This window comes from Barbus barbus, assembly GCF_936440315.1.
Source record: "Barbus barbus genome assembly, chromosome: 25".
In the NCBI taxonomy this organism is placed as follows: Eukaryota; Metazoa; Chordata; class Actinopteri; order Cypriniformes; family Cyprinidae; genus Barbus; species Barbus barbus.
Genome location: NC_136753.1, coordinates 27426768 through 27450414, shown reverse-complemented (window position 1 = coordinate 27450414; position 23647 = coordinate 27426768). Strand labels below are relative to the sequence as shown.

The 23647-nt window shown below is 37.2% G+C and overlaps 1 protein-coding gene across 1 annotated transcript in view; it reads left to right on the top strand.

Moving 5' to 3' along the window:
- Nucleotides 1-3107: 3107 nt before the first annotated feature.
- LOC306844554 (guanine nucleotide-binding protein G(i) subunit alpha-2) overlaps nt 3108-23647 on the top strand; it is a 46086-nt gene continuing 25546 nt past the window's right edge. The window contains exons 1-2 of the mRNA XM_079376777.1: nt 3108-3428; nt 3587-3779. Coding sequence (XP_079232903.1) covers nt 3662-3779 — 118 coding nt within the window. The 5' untranslated portion in view covers nt 3108-3428; nt 3587-3661. The remainder of the gene's footprint in view (nt 3429-3586; nt 3780-23647) is intronic.

Here is a 23647-nt window from a genome sequence, read left to right as displayed (position 1 = left end):
TAAGTTATAGTATTAATGCATACAATGACAGTGTCCTTTATCGTTTTGGTTTGTGTTTTGTTGAAGATCATGATGCCTGCATACTCAAGGTCATTTTCACACTAGATATGGACCTCATATACATGTACAAAACCGTATTTTACTTGAAATAGACAGAATCTCCCCTGTATTACAATTCTAACAATCATATTAAAGGAATAGTTCACACAAAAATTAAAATGAGCTGAAAACTTATTTAAACTCAGGTCATCAAAGATGTTCATGAGTTTATTTCTTCATGGGAACATCACTTTCTGACAAATGGATCTGCTGCAGTGAATGGGTGCCGTCAGAATGAGAGTCCAAACTGCTGATAAAAACATTACAATACTCCACAAGTGATCCACACCACTCCAGTCCATCAACTAATGGCTTGTGAAGGGAAAAGCTGTGTATTTCTAAGAAACAGTTTCATTATGACCCCCCCCCCCCCCCCCCCCCCAAATTGTCACCTCTGGAGTCCGTTATAACACTTCCTCCAGTAAAAGATGTTAATTGATAGACTGGAGTGGTGTGAATTACTTGTGGATTATTGCGATGTATTTATCAGCTGTTTGGATTCTTATTCTGACGGCACCCATTCACTTCACAGGATCCATTGGGAGCAAGTAATGTTATGCTAAATGTCTCCAAATCTGTTCTGATGAAAAAACAAACTCATCTACATCTTGGATGTCCTGAGGGTGAATAAATTTTCAGCAAATTTTCATTTTCTGGGAGAACTATTTCTTTAAACATTTCACTACAGTGAAGTTTAAGTGATTTAGTTTAGAAGCTGCTCCCAATATCTCACATGAAAGTTGTAAATGTTTTATTTTTTCACATCTGTGTTGAACTTTTCTTGTAATCTGAGTATTTGTGGACCCTGTTTTGGTATTAGCAGTAGTAAATGAACCAGCTGAAATGTAGAAAGATGAAAGGCACCAGTATTTTTTTTTAGTTTGAAGGAAACGAGTTGCTTATTTGGAGTTTGAAATATCTCGCTCTTACTCAGTGGTTCATGCGATGCTTGCAGAACTGTAATGTGTTCAGATTCTGATAAAATATTATGCTGTGCAATCCTTATGTACAATAAGTTGTGCTAATATTATATGCCGACTGATGACTGGATCGGTTGGTAGTGACAGATATCGGTACACCATGAGAAAACTGCAACAGAAGTGAGCATGCAGTTAATATCACCACATGACACAAAAAATAGATAAGGAATGGACTTTTATTTGTGATATATGTAATGTAGCTGATATCTTAGTACTGTTTGTATTGTCAACCAAAAAGCAAACTGAACTTTATGTTGGAGATTGAAGTACAATTCCAGTGGTCCCCAAGAGTCACTATTAACATGGCAATGATTTGAAACTGATGACCTGAAACTGAAGTATTATAAATGTAAATATACTAAAGAAAAGTGCCTGACTTTACAACCAGCTACCTTAGATGCTTTTTGATACTACCTACTTTTTTTTTTTTTTTGCAATGGTTAAATGGCCCTCGAACTTTAGCGGTTTTTTTAATACTGGTTACAATGAATGCTAGTTTGTAATTTTAATATTCTAATAACATAATAATGTTATTTTTAAAATATTCTTTTAGTCAAGTTATAGCCTTGCTGGATATATTTTGCTTTAACCAAAGTAGCATTGGTTTGAACATAAAATCAAGGGTACTGAATACTGATAATTTTATAATGTGATTCATATGGTATGTAATGCAAAAAATATTATGACTGAAATTCTGTAACGGTTATTTGTCTCAATGTTGCCCAGTTTATATACCATTTCTTCAAACAAGTTTTGCTAACATTTGTTATATTTTATCTGGTACAGATCATCTGGATTTTTTTCCTTTCAATAAGGAATACACTGACCAGTTTGTTTTTCCAAGCATTATTTACACACGTATTTAATTGCTACAGTTGGGTTCATATAATAGATTGTTTAGTGCATTCGTATATATTGTATATAAATGTGAACCGCTTTTATTTGTGATGCATATTTAGTTTGTATAGTGTAAATAGCAGAACCACTTTGACAATAAAAAGCTGTTTTTAAACCTGTATGTGAGTTTTGCATTTACTGTCCTGCCTATCTTATGACTTATGAGTCAATAAATCAAAACTAGAACATTGATTGTAAAATACTGTGATTAGTTTTTCTAACACTCGAGGGCGATGCTTGCAGATCCAAGTGCCAAATGTCAGATAGGCTTTCCTAAACTTGCATTTAAGTGCATTTTACATTTATTATTTATCTGCATATGTGTGCTTAGTGCTGAATATTTGAATGGGTTTCTTTAAAGCATAAAGAAAAGTTCCAGTGCAAACGTGCTGTAAATTTTGACGTTCAATTCGCGAACGAGTGGTTCTTTTGAATCGGTTCTTTTTGGACATTTCATTGGAATTGATTCGCTCATCATTTAAAGTCGGCTATCCATGTGAGTCACATCTTAAACACATTAATTTAACCCATTATATAACATTAGATTACATCCTTACAGAGGTAGTGAAATGTGCTTTTTGCAAGTTTGTTCTCCTTGAAAATTAGATGAAGATAAAAATGACTATATTTACAATGTCAATGAACTATAGCACAGTAGTGATAAACAAAGCTGCAAGTTAACAGCATGCTAAATATAGTATGCAGATAGCTTAATTACTTATTTATGAAAAAGCACATTTTTAAAATAGCCTATGGAGGAAGAAGTAACTTAAGCTTGTTTGATTGAATTTATGTTTCTGTAAACCAACATAAACATTATTAAAATGTATGCACTAAGATTTGTGTGTCTTTTGTGTGAATGTTTCTTATTATTTAAACACTACCGTGTAAATAATTATATTATTATATTAGACATCTATTAAACTTGAGTTACGCTTTCAAAGAAGCAGTGAATCATTTTTAATCATTTTTAAGTTCATTGAGCCATCTGAGCAAACCGATTCGCTAAAAATGAATCGAACAGCCCACACTTAGTTGTTCGGAAACAGCAGAAAACTACTGCATTTCCCACAATTCACGCGCAGTTATTCATCAGTGGGTGGGTGCCGCTGTACGCTTTGGCTTTTTCACATTCTTACGCTGTTTAGTCCTCAGATGAAAGCAGCGCGAGCGGAGCGCCACAACGTTCTGTTTTCGAATTTTTAAATATTTCGAATCGCCCTGCGCCAGGATACATTTGAATTTGAAATAAAACACCAGAGCTGTTTGGCGGCAGAATTGCTCACCAGTTGGATACAATTTCGCGTGCAAAAACAGACATCTGGTTGAGTGCAAGCAAATGATTTTGATTTCAGGAACTGTGAGCGGTAGATGAAAGCGCCGACGTCGCGGCTGCTCTTTGATCTGAAAGGAGGCGCTAAAGGAAGGAAGAAAGATTGATTGATTGATTTGGTGGGAAACTAAGCAACTTTTTAATCGCGTCTACACATATTAGAACCCTCCTGATTGATGGAGAATCACAGGCCAGGGATTTACGGAGTCAGAGCTTTTAAATTGTGACACTTCGCGCTTTTATAGCACATCTGTCAATCCACGCTGCGTCTTTTTAGTTTACAGTTCTTGTGCGGAACGGGCCGAGCCGATTTGACTTATTCTTTGAAGTTTGACGCGCGCACGGTTCGATCATGGGCTGCACGGTGAGCTCAGAAGACAAGGCGGCCGCCGAAAGATCAAAGATGATTGACAAAAACCTCCGGGAGGATGGAGAGAAGGCAGCGAGGGAGGTGAAGCTGCTCCTGCTCGGTAAGTCATGGCACGTCATGTGTGTGTGATTTTCAGCGGGTCTGTGTGTTCAGAGGGCTCCCGCGAAACATTTCGTTTTGCAGTGCTATTTGTCACACATTTCATAAAACAACACGTTAGTACTTTGCTACTCGTTTGGAGGACATACGAGTATTTAGTATGATCTGATGTGATCTGATCTGATCTGATGTGCGGTTCGGTTCGGTTCGATGATTATGGATAAACGGGGTGGATGCAAACATAACCTGCATCCGTCTGAATGATGCGCGTTTGGTGTCTTTCATTTGAGATTTCAATCCACAATATTATTTTCAAAGAATCAAACACGAAGAAAATACCATAGTAGCATATACCATATAAATATGGCGTTGCAGTGTTTTCACGGAGATAGCATGTTTTTATTTGATCCTTGAGAAGAGATGTACATTACGTGGTGTTCTTCGAAGCACATTGGAGTACCATGGTACTACCATGGTGTTCTGGACATACACATGCACTAAGTATCATGGTAAAGTGATGATTTCAGACGGTATGCTATGTCTTCATGTTACTCCAAGCAAGGTACTTTTAAAAAAAATCATAAATTACCACGATGTCACCATCTGATATGGTCATGTATGAGAAAAACAGTCCTTCGGTACCTTAATGCTTTGTCAACACTGTATGTGACATTAAATATAAATAATAGTTTGGAGAGTGCATAAGTAATTGGGATGCTGTATAGTGTGCAATCTAGTGAAATTATCATCAATAATGTTTTTCATGTAGCAGTATAGCTTATTCAGGTCAATTTCAGATGTTCTCAAATATAACCAACTGCAATAATACATTATGTAACTCTTCTATACTTCCATTAGCCATACTCACCTCTGCATTGGGGGGAAAAAAAAAACATACTTATCAATGATTATGTGGTTTCCATGGATACTGTATTGTCCCTTATACTGCTGTGTTTTGGCCTGGTCATAAATAATGTCTGCTCTGTTGTTCTATTGCGAACCAGCTAATAGGGAACATTCTCAGAAATTTGGCTAATGTTATGAACAAACATTCTTCCAGTAACATTAATTGAACGTTCATTCAAAGTTATCTGACATTTAATAGCGTTCTTAAAAAATTAGCACAAAAACAATACATTTTTTTTTTTTACTTTAGTTGGATGTTTGTCTAAGATGGTTTAGAGAACATTCAAATGTAACATTCCTTTAATGTTTGCAAAATAATAAAATCAAACATTCCCCTTAATATTGTCTTTAACGTTCACATAACCAAGAAAAACATTAAGCATTTAAAAAAAACTGAAATAACGTTTTCAGTACTTGAACATTAGTGAAACATTCTTAGGACATGTTTTGTTAGTTGGATATTTTGTATCAATAACTTGGAATTTTATAAAGCAAAGAGGCATTCAGGAAGGTTAGAAATAAACACAAGTCTGCAGGTAGTGCTGTTCTGGAGTAACCCTGCTGTGAGAATCAGATAAGTACGGCACTAAACAAAAGACTTCACCATTCAATTATACTTCATTAAAGCTGAGTGCTCCTGCTGTAACCAATCCATTTTTATTTTGTCAGGTCCATTGGTGGTAAATGAAAGCATGCTTGATTTGGAAAAATACTTCAGAGAGGGGGAGGAAACCGCACAGTTCCTGTAGTCACTGTATGCATATACACACCTGTTTAATGGATCTTAAGTCATTAATTATTTTAATACCCAAATCATCAGTAGAGAAACAGATTTCACAAGCGCAGGAGATATGCACAATATTTACTTTGTGTGAATACTGTGCCAAATAATGGACATGTAAATAATTGGTAAAATATCTTATAATTTACAGAAATTGTTTACTGTTTATTGACAAGGCTATTTGTTGACTTTTTTTAGGAGACACCAAGGGAGGCCGGGTTATCACAATTTCCAAATATTGTCTGATTCTTTAGGCTAGCAGATATATCAGTATGTCTGTAGTATTTTCAAATGCCAAAAATGTTGGGTTTGTGTTTTTGATGCAATATTTATGTAGCCTGGTTAACACTGTTATACACAGCGTGCCTGTTGACTATACGATATGATGAAATAGTTGCCCTAGTAAACTGTGAGCATGTCAAAAACCGCAAAAGAGAGAGAGGATATGATAATCGGCTTGGTTTTAACCTATAGTGCACATCATTTGTCACCAATCAGGCATTTCTCTTGAGTTTGGTAGTATCAGACTTGGTCATAAACCAGATTATGAGACTGTCAATCTCTTAAAGTTAGTATAGTTGCTTAAACTGTGGCCTAATTTTGGATGGAGCCATCTCACACTTCAGTGCAGCTTCACATAGTCGTAATCTGGAGCGTTTGTGTCCTCTGTCATATCCTGTTAGTGGCACAGCATGTGTGCTCTGATGCTGACAGCATGGGGACAGGTGTGACAGCGGTGCTCTCCACAATACGCTTTACCCTACGGAGAGAGAGCAAGCAGGAGTGAGAAAACAGGGAAAACGTTCCCAGGGAATAAGGGAGACAGGCTTTAGATGTAATCAAAAAATTGAATGAACTTAGCTTGACACTGATTCCCTCTAGGCACATATACCATGTTCAACTTTAAAAATATCTGCATGTAAATAAATAAAAGCAATCCAGAAAGCACATATACTACATTATTCACATCGCAGGCTTATAGTGTTAAATCAGAAATGAGACCAGCATCACCCAGCGCTCAAGTCCTGACTGGTTCAGTGTAAATATGGGTTTCCACACACCACAGTGTTTACAGAGCTCCCACTAATGACTTCTTACGGTCAGCTCTGAAAATCATAGATGACCACAGCAGTAATCTCATGCCGTGTAAACACTGTCCAATTACTCCATATTCTGCCTTGTTCAGCGTTTTCACAATATTGCTAAATGTACATAAACCATTAGTTTGAAGTATCCCGATTGTGAAAGTAATGCTGGCTGCCTGTGTTACTTTCCATTACTGGTTCAAATCAAGCACTTGATGGGGAGTTATTTTAAAATGATCTTATTTATGCCTACTAGAAGATTGTCAAAGGAATAGTTGCTGAAAATATGCACCCTCAGGCAGGCCATCCAAGATGTAAATGAGTTTTTCTTTATCAGAGGAAATTGAGAAATTTTGTGGCTCCTCTGCAGTGAATGGGTGCCGTCAGGATGAGAGTCCAAAAAGCTGATAAAAACATCACAATAATCCACAAGTAATCTATACCACTCCAGTCCATCAATTCATGTCTTGTGAAGTGAAAAGCTGATGATCAATCATTAATACATCTTTAACGTCAAACCATTGCTTCTGGCTGATACATGAACTCTCTATCTTTATTATTGGTTTCGCAAGTAAAAAAAGTGGTCTCATCTGAATCAGGAGATAAATATGCACAGATGAAGTGTTATTATGGATTATGGACTCATATTTTGGCCAGAAGTGATGGTTTTCATTTTAAAACACATCTTATTGATGGATTTGTTTCTTAAAACACACGGCTTTTCACTTCACGAGATGTTAACTGATGGACTGGAGAGGTGTGGATTACTTGCTACATTTCTCCAAATCAGACTCATCTACATCTTTGATGGCCTGAGGGCGAGTACATCTTCAGCATGTTTTCTTTTCTGGTTGAACCATTCCTTTAAATTGTCACATTTCACATTAGTATCAATGCAGCTTTAGCACTAGCAGTGTAAGTATGGAGCAAAGCATGATTCACTTCTGACACATAAGCTTCTATAAGTGCGTTTACATATGTGACCTTATATGCTGCCAGGATATTGAGCACAATCAGAGTACAATTATGTAAAGGCACTCAGTGTTCAGCTGAATAGAGTTATGATGACTGATTTTAGCCATTATTACGTCAGTGTCAATTTAATAAAATGAATTCATGTAATGATAGCACATGCACACAAAATGAGATGTAAACCTCAGAAGAAACTGATTATAAACTGATCATATATTTAAGTAAAAAAACATTTTCTCACTGCTCTGCAAGGGCTACATCAAATACTCTCATAGCATTTCCAGAATGAAGCATTTTGTAGGCAATGTGCTGTCTACAAACTTAGACTGACACCTATGATGCCTACAAAATGTTGTCTAGGTAGAAATCTCACTGAGATTTGTGACCGAAACCTAGCATTCAGACAGGCTTTTAATGATCATTTTTTGTAATAGCCTCTTTCGCTCTGGAGCTCCTTAGTATGCGTCATGTTTGGAACCGCTCGCGTCAGAATTACTGTCCTTGCCACCTCCTCATGTCTCTGATGAGCAACTCGTCAGTATGACACACGTCTGCTGGTCATGGATACTCCAGACTCTTATCAGTTGGGTTTAAGTTAAGAAGTTGGCAGGGCGTTCAGATGCCAAGAATATCCCTGAGTCAAGTTTTGTTTTTACCATCAAGAATATGCACACAACATGGACGGCAAGTGTTGATTCCCCAAACAACTGAGGAGTCAAGGTCATGTCACAGAGCAGGAAGTACTTTGTGGTCTTGTGTTTGTTAAACCAAGCTTCTTTAACCACTTTCATTCTGCCTAAACATGACATCTTAGGTGTACTGGGTTGGCAAATCTCAAGGAAATTCCAGAAGACAAAAGCTTTGGGGACAAGAATGACGAGCGGTTCCTTTGAGCTCAGTTTCTGAGAGGACAATGGCCGGCGGCGGCAGTCACATCATATAACTAATGGATATGTGCCACAGAATTGGGGCAAGTGACTATCAGGAGGGTTTGTGTGCTGGAAGCTACAGTTATAGCCACTCAGTTTGAGAGGTTATTCTGGTCTCTTTTACCCGAGACCTTTTTTTGAATCTGCGTGCACGTATCCCTTGTAAATCCCTGAGGAAAATAAATTTGCAATGATTCAGCTGCACATCATTTAACAGCAGACTAGGGCTTAGACGATAGACCTTGAATTATATCTCAATATTTTTCTCCAAATGATCTCTCAATGGCTGTTAGGTTGGAATAATGGTACCTCTCACTGGGGAAGTTATTAAAATTAAGAAATATATATTTATTTATTTTTACACTACGCTTAAGGTTTTTTACATTTTTTTTTTTTTATTAGTCATCAAAGATGCATTAAATTGTTCAAAAGTGACAGTAAAGACGTGCATATAACCTTACAAATATTTATATTTGAAATAAATGCTGTTCATTTGAACTCCTGGAAAAATGTATATAGTTATAGTTTCCACAAAAATGTGCAGCAGCACAACTGTTTTCAATATTGATAATAAGAAATGTTTCTTGAGCAGCAAATCAGCATATTAGAATGGTTTCTGAAGAATCATGTGACACTGAAGATTGGAGTAATGATGCTGAAAATTCAGCTTTGATCACAAGAATAAATTACATTTTCAAATATATTACAATAGTAAACAGTTATTTCAAATTGTAATAATATTTTACAATATTACTGTTTTTTTATACAGTATTTTCGATCAAATAAATGCAGCCTTGAGCTTAAAACTTATTTTAAAACATTAAAAAAACATCCCCAAACCATTGTCATTGAGTCTTGATTATTATATTTCTCAATTATAGTTTGTCATTTCAGTTTCAAAACGTTTTCCTTTTTGCTTTTTGTTTTTTTTCTCCCCCAAATAATTAAATCAAACAGCTGTTGAGTATATTCAAATGTAAAGTACAGAAATGTTGCTGTGATCGGATATGCAGTTTTTTATTGTACAGATCTCGTTTTATTTTGGGATAAAAACTGGTGTATCTGTTGTTAAAAACCTTGAAGGCAAGTGTCTTCCCTGATTTATCAGTTGCACTGTTTACATGTTGAATGTTGAGTCATTGTGTTGTGTCTGTGTAACTTTGGCTCATGGTGTGGAGAGAGCAGAGGTCAGAGCAGGATACTTCCTGTTGGGAGGGAGCCGCAGTCTCAGACAGTGATAAAACGCAGCACCTTCTCCTTTTACCTTCAGATAGAGTGCAAAAACAACTCGCCAAGGTGACCCCTCTCGCAGAACAGGTGACGGCTTCCCGCACACTCACTGTCACACACTTACATTTTCAAAATACACACCCCCACATACACACACACACTTCAGAACCAGACTGTGTCCTCCAAAAACCTCCTCTGTGATTCGTGCACACACACTCATTTGAAAACAGACGCCGGTCTTCTAGATTTCCTATTTCAGCTCGTCTCGAAGGCATCAACCTTGCTCAATTTGAAAGCGTCTTTCACAGAATAATATCAGATCTTCAGGTCTCAGCGTGGAATATGCCAAAAGTTGGTGTTCTTTTGAAGCTTGAAGAAACCTAGTGTTTTCTGGTTATGTTGTGCTGTTTATTTGCTCCATGTTTTATGAAAAAGAAGTTTCTATGGGTTGTGTGCTAGATTTCAAGTCTTTGGGAGCCATATGATCGCTCTGTGTGAGGAACAGATTTTATTCACTGAATATGTCGTGAGTGGTCACAAGACCAACTAGAACCAGTTACAGTTGGCATGAATGACGTCAAACCTGTTACATCAACAGAGAAGAAAAAAAGGAAAAACTGATGAATTGTGCAATGTGGGTCGGATTTGTTTTCATGTAGTCTTTGAGGTCTGCTGAGATCCTCCACAGTAGATGTTTTCTCTGTTTAGTTGTTTACAGCAGCTGCAATAGCTGTTCCTGTATCGTCACGTGTATCATTTGGGATGTTGTGCATTTATTGATCTCAGCCTGTTGGGGCTAAAATGCTTGCAGCCATTTACCAGCGACCCTACTGTGCAGTTTCTGTCATTATAGACTGTAATGCATCAGCCATTCTGCTAGTTACCCTCACAATCATTGTCAGCCCATTTCCATTCCTCCAAAGCTCAGAAAATAGACCGAACCTCATGCGGCCTGTGTTATAATCTGTGTGCCTTCAAAAGAAAGAAAGCAACATTTATATATTGAAAATATACTCTACCCTTCAAGTTTGAATGTTTCTGAAAGAAGTCTCTTATGCTCATTAAGGCTGCATACATACAGTAGAAACAGTAATATAAAATATTATTTCAATTTTATATAGTTTTCTATTGTAATATGTTAATGTTAATTATTCCTGTGAAATAAATAACAGCAAAGCTGAATGTTCAGCATCATTAGTCCTTCGATCCATTAGTCCTTCGATCCTCCAGAAATCATTCTAATATGCTGATTTTGATTAGTAAGTTAAAAAGATAGAGCGGCATTTATTTAAAATTGAAATCTTTTGTAACATTATAAATGCCTTTACTGTCACTGGCCTAAATTGCATAGTTTTCAAATAGTTGGTATGGTTTTTCAGTGAATATTGTATAAAGTATATGTTCTTCTGATTTCAGCAAAGTAGTCTATGTCTCATGCTGTCATTTAATTATATTTCTTACACACCTTCATCTCTAAATATATTCATTGTCTATCGCTACCAAACCTGTCTGGTCTAAAACACACTGGGTGATGTTAGTATTCATGTGTCATGCAACTTTTTTAGCTTTGGTTTTTTTATACAGATTTATTCTGTTATGCAGTATGTTTTTCTTTAAGATTTACTTCCAGATTGGTCTATAAAAGGTTTCGTGTGGTTATGATGGTGGTTTTCCAGTCACGTGCTTCTAAAATCCCCACCACTACCTGGTCAGTCTTTCGTTTAAATATTGTTCTTGGTTTTGTTTCATAGCTGTTGTTTTGCCAAATTTCCCTTTGACATTTGAGAAGTTTCTCAGTGCTCATTTGTCCAGTAGATCTAGACAATGACTGCTTTAAGTTGGAGCATGTTTCCGACTAGGTTTAGGGGTTCCAATTTTGTTTTCTTTTAGAAATTCTGCAGTTGATTAATTTCCTGCATGAGCCAAAATGATTAAATTCCTTAGAAAGCTGCCCACGCTTTTGTTCTTGTGTACTTCCTGGGTCCAGTTTTGGGCGTTGGTGTATCTCCATTCGCTGACTTCTCATTTTGCCAGACAGAATGTCCAAGGACGCTTGGGAACTGCGAATCCCATCTGACACAATGGCGTCGGCCCTCCGGTGGAGAGTTTGAACGCGGCTCTGTAGGAGTGCTCTTTGTGAAGCTCTACTCTTTTTGAAGCACTGCTCACAGATGTAAATTGGGCTCAGGCTCTGATTAGGCCACTTGACGGGTGGCAGTGTAGAGCCGCGACTGGAGATCAAAGACAACGGCGACGCTGTGGACGACGACTCTTTTGACACCAATGCTCTAAATTGGTATAATTTATCACGGTAGTGAATGTTGTCATTATGGACGCCCTTCTCAGCGTCTCAAGAGCATTCTTTTCTTGGACAGGACACTATGGAAGTGCAATAAGTATATTTGTTATGTGAATAACAGTGGATCAAATTTAAAAGTAAATTGCTTGTGGATAATCTGGAGACACATTGAGCATAGCAATGTTATTGTGCTATGTTATAGGCTTGAGGGTTACATGATCCTTCAGAAATCATTCAAAAATGCTGATTTGGTGTTATTGTTGGTGCTCAATTATTAAAGATGGTATTATCATCACTATTGGAAACAGTTTTTGCTGCATAATGTTTTGTGAAAGTCATGGTACTTTTTTCAAGATTCTTAGATCAGTAAAGTTCAAAATAACAGTATTCATTAGAATACATCTTTTGTAACAAATGACGACTGTCATGTTTGATCAATTTAACATCTTTGATCTTAAAAATTACATGTATTATGAATATCATTTTTAAATTGTTAAATCACAAGACTGCAACACCTTAAAACACAAGAATCAAATAAATAAGTGTTATGAAATAGATGCTTCAGGTTTTGTCCAGCCTAACATTTGAACCATCAAGAAATGTGTCAAAAAGTTCAAAAGCGTTGGTTTCTGGTTTCTTTTAGGACTGTGTACCTGCCATCTAATCCAATGTTTAATCAATATTCTCATTTTTTGAAGTGACTATAGCAATAATAGAGTTGCATGTATTCTGTAGTGTGTAAACAGATATCTGGTTAAACTGCAATCTAAAGCCCCACCATATGGCTGGTGGTACGTGTTTATGATTTATGATAAGACTTTGATTGTAGTGCACATTCTGAGTGCATGTCGGTGCATCCCAGTCAGTTTCTCCTGTACATTTCCCAGGCTCATCACGCAGTTGGATGTCTTTCGTTTCCTGTCATGTTCTGGTTTAATTCTTTATCTTGAAACAAGCCTCCTGCCGCTTACAATGACATCATGTGATGAGGAGAGAAAAAAGCTAATTATTGATGAGGAACGAGTACACTGAACGAGCAGGAGGGTCATGGAGGCTCATATTTGAAATGGTATTGATTTGACTTTTTTTCCCCCCCTCAATTTTCGCAATTTTAGTGGTGGCTACTAAGCTGCATTTTTAGACCAGAATATCGAACTCTTTTGACTTGGAACAGTAAGAAAAGCCATAATAACCAACTAGCAGTTCATGATTTGATGTGACGTAACCTCATGTCTTGGCAAGCACAAGTTATGTTGCCTTTATTAGCATATTGGAGTGATTTGCCAGTAGCAAACTCGCAAGTCAAAGAAAGGTTTATTACGTTGTTTTCCCCTTGGCACAAGTGGAAAAGTTCACAGCAGAATGTGTGTGATTGTGCTGCTGTATTCAACCGGCTGAGCGTTGTGCTGCACTGATCTCCATAGACGAAATTACTGTTTGCAAACAACGCTTATCTGCAGCTCTTCTGGGTTGTCCAAAGAAGATTTAGTACTTCAATTAAACAGAGCTGTGTGCAACCATTTCTACAAGTCTGAGATTTGGACTTCCTTTGATTTCCATCAGTTATCAGGACAAATCTGCTTGGATCCGTTTGCTCTAATCAGTCCTGGTTGACCCAATTGATCCGCGACTGGTGTCATTCGATTTGTTTCACTTCTCAAATCTGATTGCTTCGTATTTCACTAGTTGTACATGGCTGAAAATATCAGATCTATCAATAACCAAAGACTAGCCTGGTTTTAATAATAAAATACATTGTCACGGACTAGCTTTATATGAAATGACATGCAAAATCGTTTATTTTGAATGTAGTATGTAATTTTTCTTTGGAAATTGTGAAGACCATAGGAGTGCATTTTGCAAGAAAATACCATTACAGACTTTTCACTTAACAATATTGTGTATAATTCAGTGCTGTTTTCTTATAATTACTTGGAAAATATACTAGAATTTTCTCAGTAAAAATATTTTTACACCAATCTTTTGTTTAAAGTGTATGCCCCATTAAAGAAATATATAATATATAATTTCTTTATTAAACAATGTCACTGTATGATAACGAATATTTGATATAATGCTTAACGAACCAGTAGAATTGCAGTGCTGCTCGGTCAATAAAAGCTGCTTGCCTGAAGAACAACCGCTGCTTGTTTTGTGATGTCAGAATTTAATCTATGCAAGTGTCTTATTTTGAGAGATGTTAGACACTCAGATTCATGCATATATAAAGCCTATGGCATATTTTACAGTGATTTTTCTCTATAGAGCAGCCTGGTTTTAATAACAAAATACACTGCCCTCCAAAAGTTTGGAAACACCCTTGAAAAGTGGGGTTTTGGACTATATTGGCATGACACCTTTTTTAATTTGTGATAATGTTGCACTGATAAGGGACAACACAAACTACGAAAACATGTTTTATTACATAAACAGTTTATACATAGAAAAAACGAAAATTTTCGATTCATCAAAATATCTACCGTTACAGCTCTGCATAATCTGGGCATCCGAGCTGTCAGTTTATTCAAACATTGACTTGATAATGTATATTACTCCAAGCCTCCTGAAGGATTGCCCAAAGATGATTCACCCTGGTTGGACACTTCTTACTGACATCACGGTCCAGTTCCTCCCATAATAGCTCAATTGGGTTGAGGTTGGGTGATTGGGGAGGCCATTCCATGACAGACATGATGCAGCTGACTGTTTCCTCTCCAGATAGGACTTGCACAGCTTGGAAGTGTGCTTGGGGTCATTGTCTTGTTGGAAGGTTGGGGTGTTTCTAAACTTTTGGAGGGCAGTGTACATTGTCAGTATTCTAAACACTTGAATAGAGGCCTTTACATTTTGGTATTGGGTGGCACAGCTATGACCAAAATCATTGCAATTCATTTTAGATTTACTTATTTAATGCTTTATGCATTATTTTTATGCTCTTTCAGTCCTCAGTAAATGTTACATAGATTATGCACATGCATGTCTGTGATTGGTCATATTGCTTAACCATTGCAGATTACATGCAAATACAAAATCTGAACAGTAGTAGATGTAAATAGAACTGCAGTTGACCTTTTTCACTGTTAATTGTGGCAGCTGTAAATGTCTTTTTAATTAATTTGCGTGGAAGTCCTGCCTTCCGATTTTTCTCCCCTGCGATTTGGGATTTCATTACAAGAAGGCGGCCCACTGTAGGCTCGCACATGATCTGATGCTGTTGTTGTAAGAATATAATATAACTAGAATCATCTTTAAGGGACATTGGTCATGTTGTTGAGGAGACAATATAGATTTAGTTGGTGTGTGTGTGTTACATAACCACGCAGCGGTTCCTTAGAACACAGGCTGTTAGCTTGTGTCCGAGTCGCCATGGAGACACGTTTCTGTCTGTAGGACAGAAGTCAGAAGAATTGTAGTGTTTTTCCTCAATATGAGTTCAGCCAAGGCCATACATCAGTGAACATCTTCAAATTCAGTCATAAACCAAAAAATGCATGAGCATTGGTGTTTCCAAAGGGCTTGAGCAGTAAGAATGTTTTGTATGATTGTAAAGATTTTTAAAGGCAGATGCTGATATTTAGATAATAGAATGGCTGATGCGGGTAGTGAGGATATTTAATTAAAGGATGAGAAAAATGTAATCAATCAGTACTCAATACACACCATGTTTATTTTAAATGAATTAAAATCAGGACTGTCATTTAAGTATTTTAATCATATTAATTACATGATTTTCTTTTTATTGAGGAAATTTCACATACATTATCAACAAAGTCATTCAAAAGTTGGGAGTAAGATTTAATACCATGTATACTATCTAGTTCAAGTATACATGGTATGTTTGTGCCACATCATGTTTCTGTTCTCGAATCTTGCTCTTTCATGTTATAGCATGTCTCTCTACAGGTATTCACACATTTTTCTCCCCAGCACATCTTTCTTTCACACCTTGAATTTTCACCTTATAATTATTTTTTTTACAATACCACTGTGCTGTACTAAAATCCCCATAGCTGCAGACCTGCTGCTTTTTTAAAAAATGTTGCCAGAGGAGAATGAATCCGGTGTTTATGGGGGCAGCTGTTCAGCACATGTGGCCAGTAGCTGCTTCGTAAAGACAGAAGTGCTCTTTAATCTGAGAGAGTGAGAGAGAGAGAGAGAGAGAGAGAGAGAGAGAGAGAGAGACGGGCAGATGACCGAGGGTGAGTGTCGATGGCTTCCTAAGGGAAAATTCAGAGCCATACTGTGTTTCCTCCTTCCACTTCCACCACCCCGTTCTGTTCTACGTGGCATTCCATGCTGCTCGACTAGAACTGCCTTCCCAGTTTTCCATTAGGGTTGGGAATGGTAAGGAATTACTATTATTTGGCTCTGAATGCTTAAAGTTATAGTTCACCAAAAAAAGGAAATTCTGTTATCATTTACACACCCTTATATTTTTCCAAACCTGTTTCTGCAGTTGAACACAAAAGCAGATATTTTGAAGAATGTTGGTAACCAAACAGTAGCCATTGACTTACGTAGTATTTTTCTGAAGTAAATGATGTCAGAATTGAATGTTTTGGGTTAACTATCCCTTTAAAGAGACCATTAATGAATATTTTGCACTGTATACAGTAGTTTACACAAAAAAATAAATCTGTCATCATTGTCACCCAGTTATCACTCTAAACCTGAATGATTTTTTTTTTTTTAGTCCAAACAACATGGAATCAGAGATAAGGTAGTGTTATATCTTTGCAAGGACATTGCAAGAGAATGATTGTGAATTTTTTTGTCATAATTTGTCATTTTTGTAGCATCCAGTAATTTGTTTTTCTCATCACATTCAATTAATTTTAATGACATAATGTCTTTGCAGGAAACACTATTCTCAGTTCTCTATTTTCCACGGATGCCTCATTGTGAAATCGAATCAGGCTTTGTCTCGAGTTATGCTCTAATGTGCTTGACAAGAACCTGAAAGGAGCATACAAAAGGAGAATACTTTCACATTCTTATTTTTTGTTATATTTTGTTATATCTGTCAGTTTGCACAAAGATTTAAAGACGCTCCTCCTGTCACCCTCGAGCTTTTGTTGCATCTGTTTCGTGGTACCCCACCGACTCAGAACAGCCGGAAGCAGCGCTCTCTCGATACTGACATCCTCTTTGTGCACTGAGATTATCCATCTGGCCCTTAATTAATGGGACTTGTCTTGATATGATTAAGGAAATAGCTGAATTTGTTTAGCCAGTGCTTGTCACAGTGATCCGTTTAGTTTAATTCAGTATGATGATTATGCTGAAACTGGAGGCATGATTGTTGACGATATATTGCTGAATGGTATACATTTTTCATTGATTGGCAGCTGGTGTCATGTATTGCCAGTGCTAGATGTACGTGCGAGTGCAACTCTGAGATGGAAACACAACTTCTTTTTCTGCTCAACTGCAGAGCAACAACAAATGCTTGCGGTGGAAATATTTCATGTTGTGGTGAATTGAGAGAGAGAGAGAAAGTAGCAGACACGGTAGAAGGAAAAGGAGAATAGAAAGACACCAGCGCTAGTCTGCAGTGCAGTTCAGTATGAAATCATTTTTCTTAGAGCTGCAGTTTAAACTGCAATACCTTGCTTTAAATTGATCACACTTCAGAAGTGGAGGGAGAGAGTCATTATTTGCATTCACTGATTGAACCGGGAGTGATAGAAGGTTCCGCTTTCATAATGAAATGTGTAGATCACACACACACACACGTGCTCATACCTTTGCAGAGGAACCTTTGCACCAGCTTCCTGTTGGCAAAAACAGGAAGATCAGTGTGGTTTCAGAAAGAACATGCAGATTATTTTAAACCACGCTGTTATTCCATTAAGTCACTTTAGATCAGTGTTTGGTATCTGTAAACTTTGGATTCACCGTGTACTATTCTTGTATGTGGTAAAACGGCCTTCTCCTTTAATACTTGTATTCTCATTTGGTGAGTTTTCACCCAGTTAGAAAAATGTATATGAAAGAAATAAAACATGAACAGTTATTTTGAGGAGTGTCTTTTTATCTTAGTTGTAATGTTTTTTTCAAATCCCCTTCAGTGAATGGGTGCCGTCAGAATGGAAGCCCAAACAGCTGATAAAAACTACAGTCCATAAATTAACGTCTCAAGTGAAAAGGTGTGTGTTTGTAGTAAACAAATCCATCTTTAAGACGTTTTAACTCCAAACCGCCATTTCTGACCAACATATGAGTCTAACAAAGCTTCCTCACTTCTGACGGCACCCATTCACTGTACAGGATCCATTGATGAACAAGTGATGTAATGCTAAAAAAAAAGAGATCCATTTAACATCTTAGATGGCCTGAATTTTCAGCAAATGTTATTTTTTGGTAAACTATTCCTTTCGAAGATAAATCAAAATATAGTGTGTTATCAAATAGCAGCTGTTTTTCCTCTTATAGTTGATATGATTTTATAAATTAAGATTTAAATTCTAATCTCACTCGAATGGCTTGTTTACATGAATGCATCTCTAATAATCTCTTCAGCTAAATTACATTGACAGTATTTGCAAATATTGATTGCATGATTTGTTTGTGTAATTTAATTCCATTATTTAAAAAAGATTTTTAAAAAGATGTTTTATCAGATCTGTTCTAAACATGGAATGGCATTCACAGCTAATTTTTAGCTGTATTGTGAAGTGAAACCGGATAAGCGGTAAAAAAAGGGGTTGATTTTTATTTGTTGGGAATAATTAGCTTCTGTGATGTCAGCAGAAAAGGAACATTGTTTCAGAACTGAAGCAAGTTATTACATTTTGATGAAAGATTATATAGACAAACACTTTTGTGCACAATAAGAACAGGCGTGTGCATTGAGAAGTCACAATGAACAAGTGAACCGTAGGTCAAAGACATTCACTCGAATGCTTCGTTCTTTCAGACACATTCACAATTCAGGTTTAATGTAACAATGGTGTCACAGATTTGATGGCTGGTGTGGATTTGGGGGGTAAGCCGTGCTCAGAGGAACACGCTAGATCAGAGATGCTGGGTTTTTAGCCTGATCCCCCCGGGGAGATGTGATGGTGTGCTGCTGTTTTTAGCCCTTTCTCCAAGAGCAGGCAAGAAAAGGACATTTCAGAAACGCCACATCAATAGTCATTCCGTCAAGGCATGAGTAGTCATAGTCATAGTCAAGCGTGGTATGCAGGCACATCTCACATAGATGTTATGAAATGGCTGTTTGACCATATACAGAACTAAAACCTCAGTCTTTTGACTGAAATGATTTGGTGCTTGCTTTTGTTACTTTAGTGCATTGTTTGAAAAGATCATGTACCCAGTGATGCAAATCAAAGAAATTCATTCATTCAAAGAGTTCATTTGCAAAAACATATAACTCTAATTTTCAAAAAACCATTGTGCATTCCAATTAATCTCAATCAAACTGCAGTTGGGTTATTTTGATTAGGTTAAAAAAAACTAAAAATACAGCAATATCTACACAATATCTATTTTTGCAAATAAACTCTTCATTTGTAACACACTGTAGCATATTTTCTGGTTCTTAAAGTCAACCAGAAATGACATGTACATCACTTTACAAATGTAAAATAGGGTGCAGATATGTTTTTACATTCATATTATATACTTAAGAAGAAAAATAATTTTTATTAAATGTCATTATTTGCTATGATTTCCCGTGTTATATTAACGATAACCAGTGTTAAATTGTGTTGATGTTAAGATTTCACAAATGATCAATAAAAGAAGTCTAAACTGATGTTTATGCCGCTATTTGACCTGGTTAGAATTAAACTATAACTCGTGGGGTTTTTTTGCAACCGGATCAGGTTCTTTATCTGCTCAATCTGTTTGTCTAAACACACGAGCTTGAGCTATTGAGTCTGACAGCCGCATACATGAAGGAAATCAAGTGTGATTTACGCAGCACACCTTCAGATGCCTGTCCAAACATGTCTCGGCACGATTGAAACTCAAACGTGGTCTAAAGAGCTGTTTGGTTGGCAATCTGCACAGTTGTAGCCTGGATTGTGGAAGTGGGAGTTGCACCACTGCAGTGCAGCATGCAGAACTGCTGAGCCGCTCTGGCTTTCTGACCCACTTTTTCCCTGTCTTTCATTTGTTCCACTTCAGGATTCATTCCACATGCTGTACCCGGTGGCACAACTCGAGAGAGTGTTTGAAATACAAGAATAGTCTGTCGGCCCTTTCACGCAAATAGAAAAGAGGATGTGTAGAAATGAGGGGTTTTGTGTTGGAAAATTGATGCTGGATGTAATCGCTGACGGTCAGGTTTCATCTGTGCTTGAGGCTTGAACATGGATGGGTTTAGCCACTGAGCCGAGCAGTAGCAGGTATTATGAACGACAAACAAAATGCATTGCGTTATCAGAACGTATGCTGTAAAGTGCAGATGGAGTTACAGAAGTATTACGAATTGACTTGAATATTTGATTAGTGCTGTCCTGAATCTGATTTGGTTGGGATTAGTGCTCGAATGGAATGGGATTTTCAATGGCTATATACTAGCAATATAAATAAAGCAATTTAATGTCAAATAAATGTCAGCATTTATTCTCTTTTTTTCCCCACGCAAACTGTAAACGGATAATATCAGGGCATGATTTGTCTAATTCAGACAGTTAACTTTTTCTTTATAAGGTTATAAAAGGCTCATTTATTTAACAATTTTACTGTCTATCATTAGGTAAAGTTTAGGGCTAGTAAACAATGACCACAGGAAGTAGTAACTGTTGCTTTAAATAAGCCATAAGCAATAAGTTAACCAGAAATATATAAATAAAATAAAACTGAAATGAACTGCCTAGATGGTAATATTTACATAAAAATGATGAAAATGATAAAAGCTAATTCAAATATATTATATTATTTTTATAATATTTAGCAAAAACAAAGAAGCTATAATACTAATAGATATAATAATATTAAAATAAGACTGCTTTGGTTAAATACATCTACTAAATGTCTAACTTAAGTACAATTCTAGATTAAGATCCAGCCTCCGTCATGGTTTTGCTTTCTCGTGCCGGCTTGAAACGTATATGACATCATCATCTAATGCAGCTGTACTGCGCACCCAGAACGATCGTTGTATGACGTCAAAGCACCGCGAGAGCTGCAGAGAGCAGACGTCTCTGCATGCATTCGAATTGCTCTCACGGTACTAGGGCTGCACGATTAATCGAATGCGATTTATTAATAATAGGAACTCCGATAAACCATATTGCCCCCCGCGCAAAGGCTCTTCAACACGGGACGCGGCAAGCGGCAGAACCGAGGTTGCGCTCGCGCAGCGGTCCCGGGGCGGACATTACCAGAAAAGCCCAAATGGGGGCACACTTCAGCTTTGTACATCGAAACGAGAACTGGAACAATTCTTTCATCCTCCATTACTGGCAGCGAACTATATTAACGCAAACATTAGTGGAGTGCGCTGATGCTAGTATTTCCTGTCACTGTTTAAGTTCAGAGATGAAGACTAGCGGTCGGGATATGAACTCAAAGCGAAACAACTGCCATGAATCTTGTATGATTTTATTTTTTTAAATATCGATATTCCGTTTTGGAGAATCGATACAGTATCGCCAGACAAAATATTGCGATACTCACGTGTATCGATATTTTCTTACACCCCTAGTTGAATCAGTGAAAGCAGTTAAATCTTCTGTTTATTCAGCTGCAGCGATTTCCTGGGTTTTTTCTGTGGGGCGTATTTGGAGTTTCCGCGCGAGAGCGCCCTCTGGCCTTCGTATGGAGATTTACTACTAATCACAGAACCGTGCTTCACTGAAAGATACGCATGACAGTCGCAGCTTCGGCCTAATCGTGATTTCTGCGATTTTCGATTTATCGTGCAGCCCTACGCGGTACTTTGATGTCATACGCTGAACGTCTGCACGGTGCTGCTCCAAGTCGAACACAGCCATACATTTGTCCCTCGGTTGAAATTAAAAAGCGCTAACTTCTCCCCACCAATTCTTAGGAAAAGTAAAACAATTAAATATAAATTGATTCTGAGGTAAACCAATCACGATAGTTAGGTGAATATTTTTTTTTTCAACCACCCCATGATAAACCTTTATAGTAATATAAACAAACCTCAATGACAAATAGCACATAACAAAATTACTTAAATTTAAGCTAAAAAAAACTTTTTAAAAATGTAAAATTATAGAATTTAAAGGATAATTCAAAAAACATTTTTTATAATAATATTAATAATAACTATAATAGTTTAGAAATAATCCTAAAATAGCACTGCTCTGGATAAATGCGTCTACTAATGTCTAGTTCATTCATTGAACTGTATACATCTACAGCTGACCTAAGTCAAGTTGTTAGGTTCAGGTTAGTGTTTTATTCATAACTTGGTGTTTAGGCTTGTAATGAACGAATAAAACAAATAAGGTGTCAGAGATTTCAGACATTCAGCTAACAAACTCACTGAGTATTTCTGATTGGCTCTAAAACTGAGGCCTGATCCCCATGGCATGACTTTCATGTTTCATTTTTTAAATGTGACCGCACCGGTCGTGCTGGGCTGGGTCGGGGCGCAGGGTCTGGTTTCAGGCAGGATTTTAATGCCCATGCAGACCTTTACTGCCAGCTCTGATTTGCCATTTCTGCTCACTTCCTCCACGGCAGCGACAGGAGCATGAGACAGTTGGGAGCTGTCTGTCTGAATCAGGCACACAAAGAGGAAGCTGTCATTGTATTGGGATGAATAATAGAAGTGGAGACGCAAAGCTTCTTAGTCATCAGTGTCCTAGAAGATCTATGTGTTTTTATAATAGGAAACAGAAGTGGAGCTGCTGAACTTTTATATTGCTGGTGGTATTATAAATGCCTCACAGTGCTGGAGGAAACACACATGCATCTACTCGGTTCATTGTAGAGTAATGCAGGGAAACACTTGGTCTCTGTGGTGCTAAGAATCACTACAGTTTCTCTGGTTTTCTTGAAACAGCATGTTAATTGCTTATCTTGTATTGCAGTATATGTTCTACTGGTGAAATTTCAGAAATGTTCTTGGTGCATATCTGTGGTGAAAAGCTTGAGCAGATTTGAAGGATGATCCTTGGTCTCTGAGCTGTGGGAATGTGCCATGGAAGCACAAATGACTTGGACATTTGGGATGAATCTTGAGAATACGTGTTTTGTTGCAGTAATAGCTTTCACTCGGTGCAGAAACATGATCTGCGTTGCATGAGGGCAGAAAGCACATGAATTGTGGCCACTTGGCAAACTGCCCTCGGGATCATTCCTGTTCTGCAGAACCTTTTGAACTTTTAAGACATGAATATGCCTATATTGAGTTTAAGGAAGTGTTTCTATAAAAAGGTGCACCAAGACTCTTGTGCTGACAAGGCGGCATTTATTTGATAATACAGTAAAAACAGTAATATTCTGAAATATTATTACAATTTAAAATAACTATAATATATTTAGGGTCCGTCGGCCCGAGCACCGATGGTGTGAGGACCCTATTGGAATTGCTCCATTTATTATTATTCTTGCGCTGCTTCTCCAAAGTGAATCGTATTTTTGAGGGCCTAAACATGCTCCAAAACTCATGAAACTTTGCACACGGGTCAGAACTGGCGAAAATTTACATCTGATATGGGCTTCAGAAGTGGGTGTGGC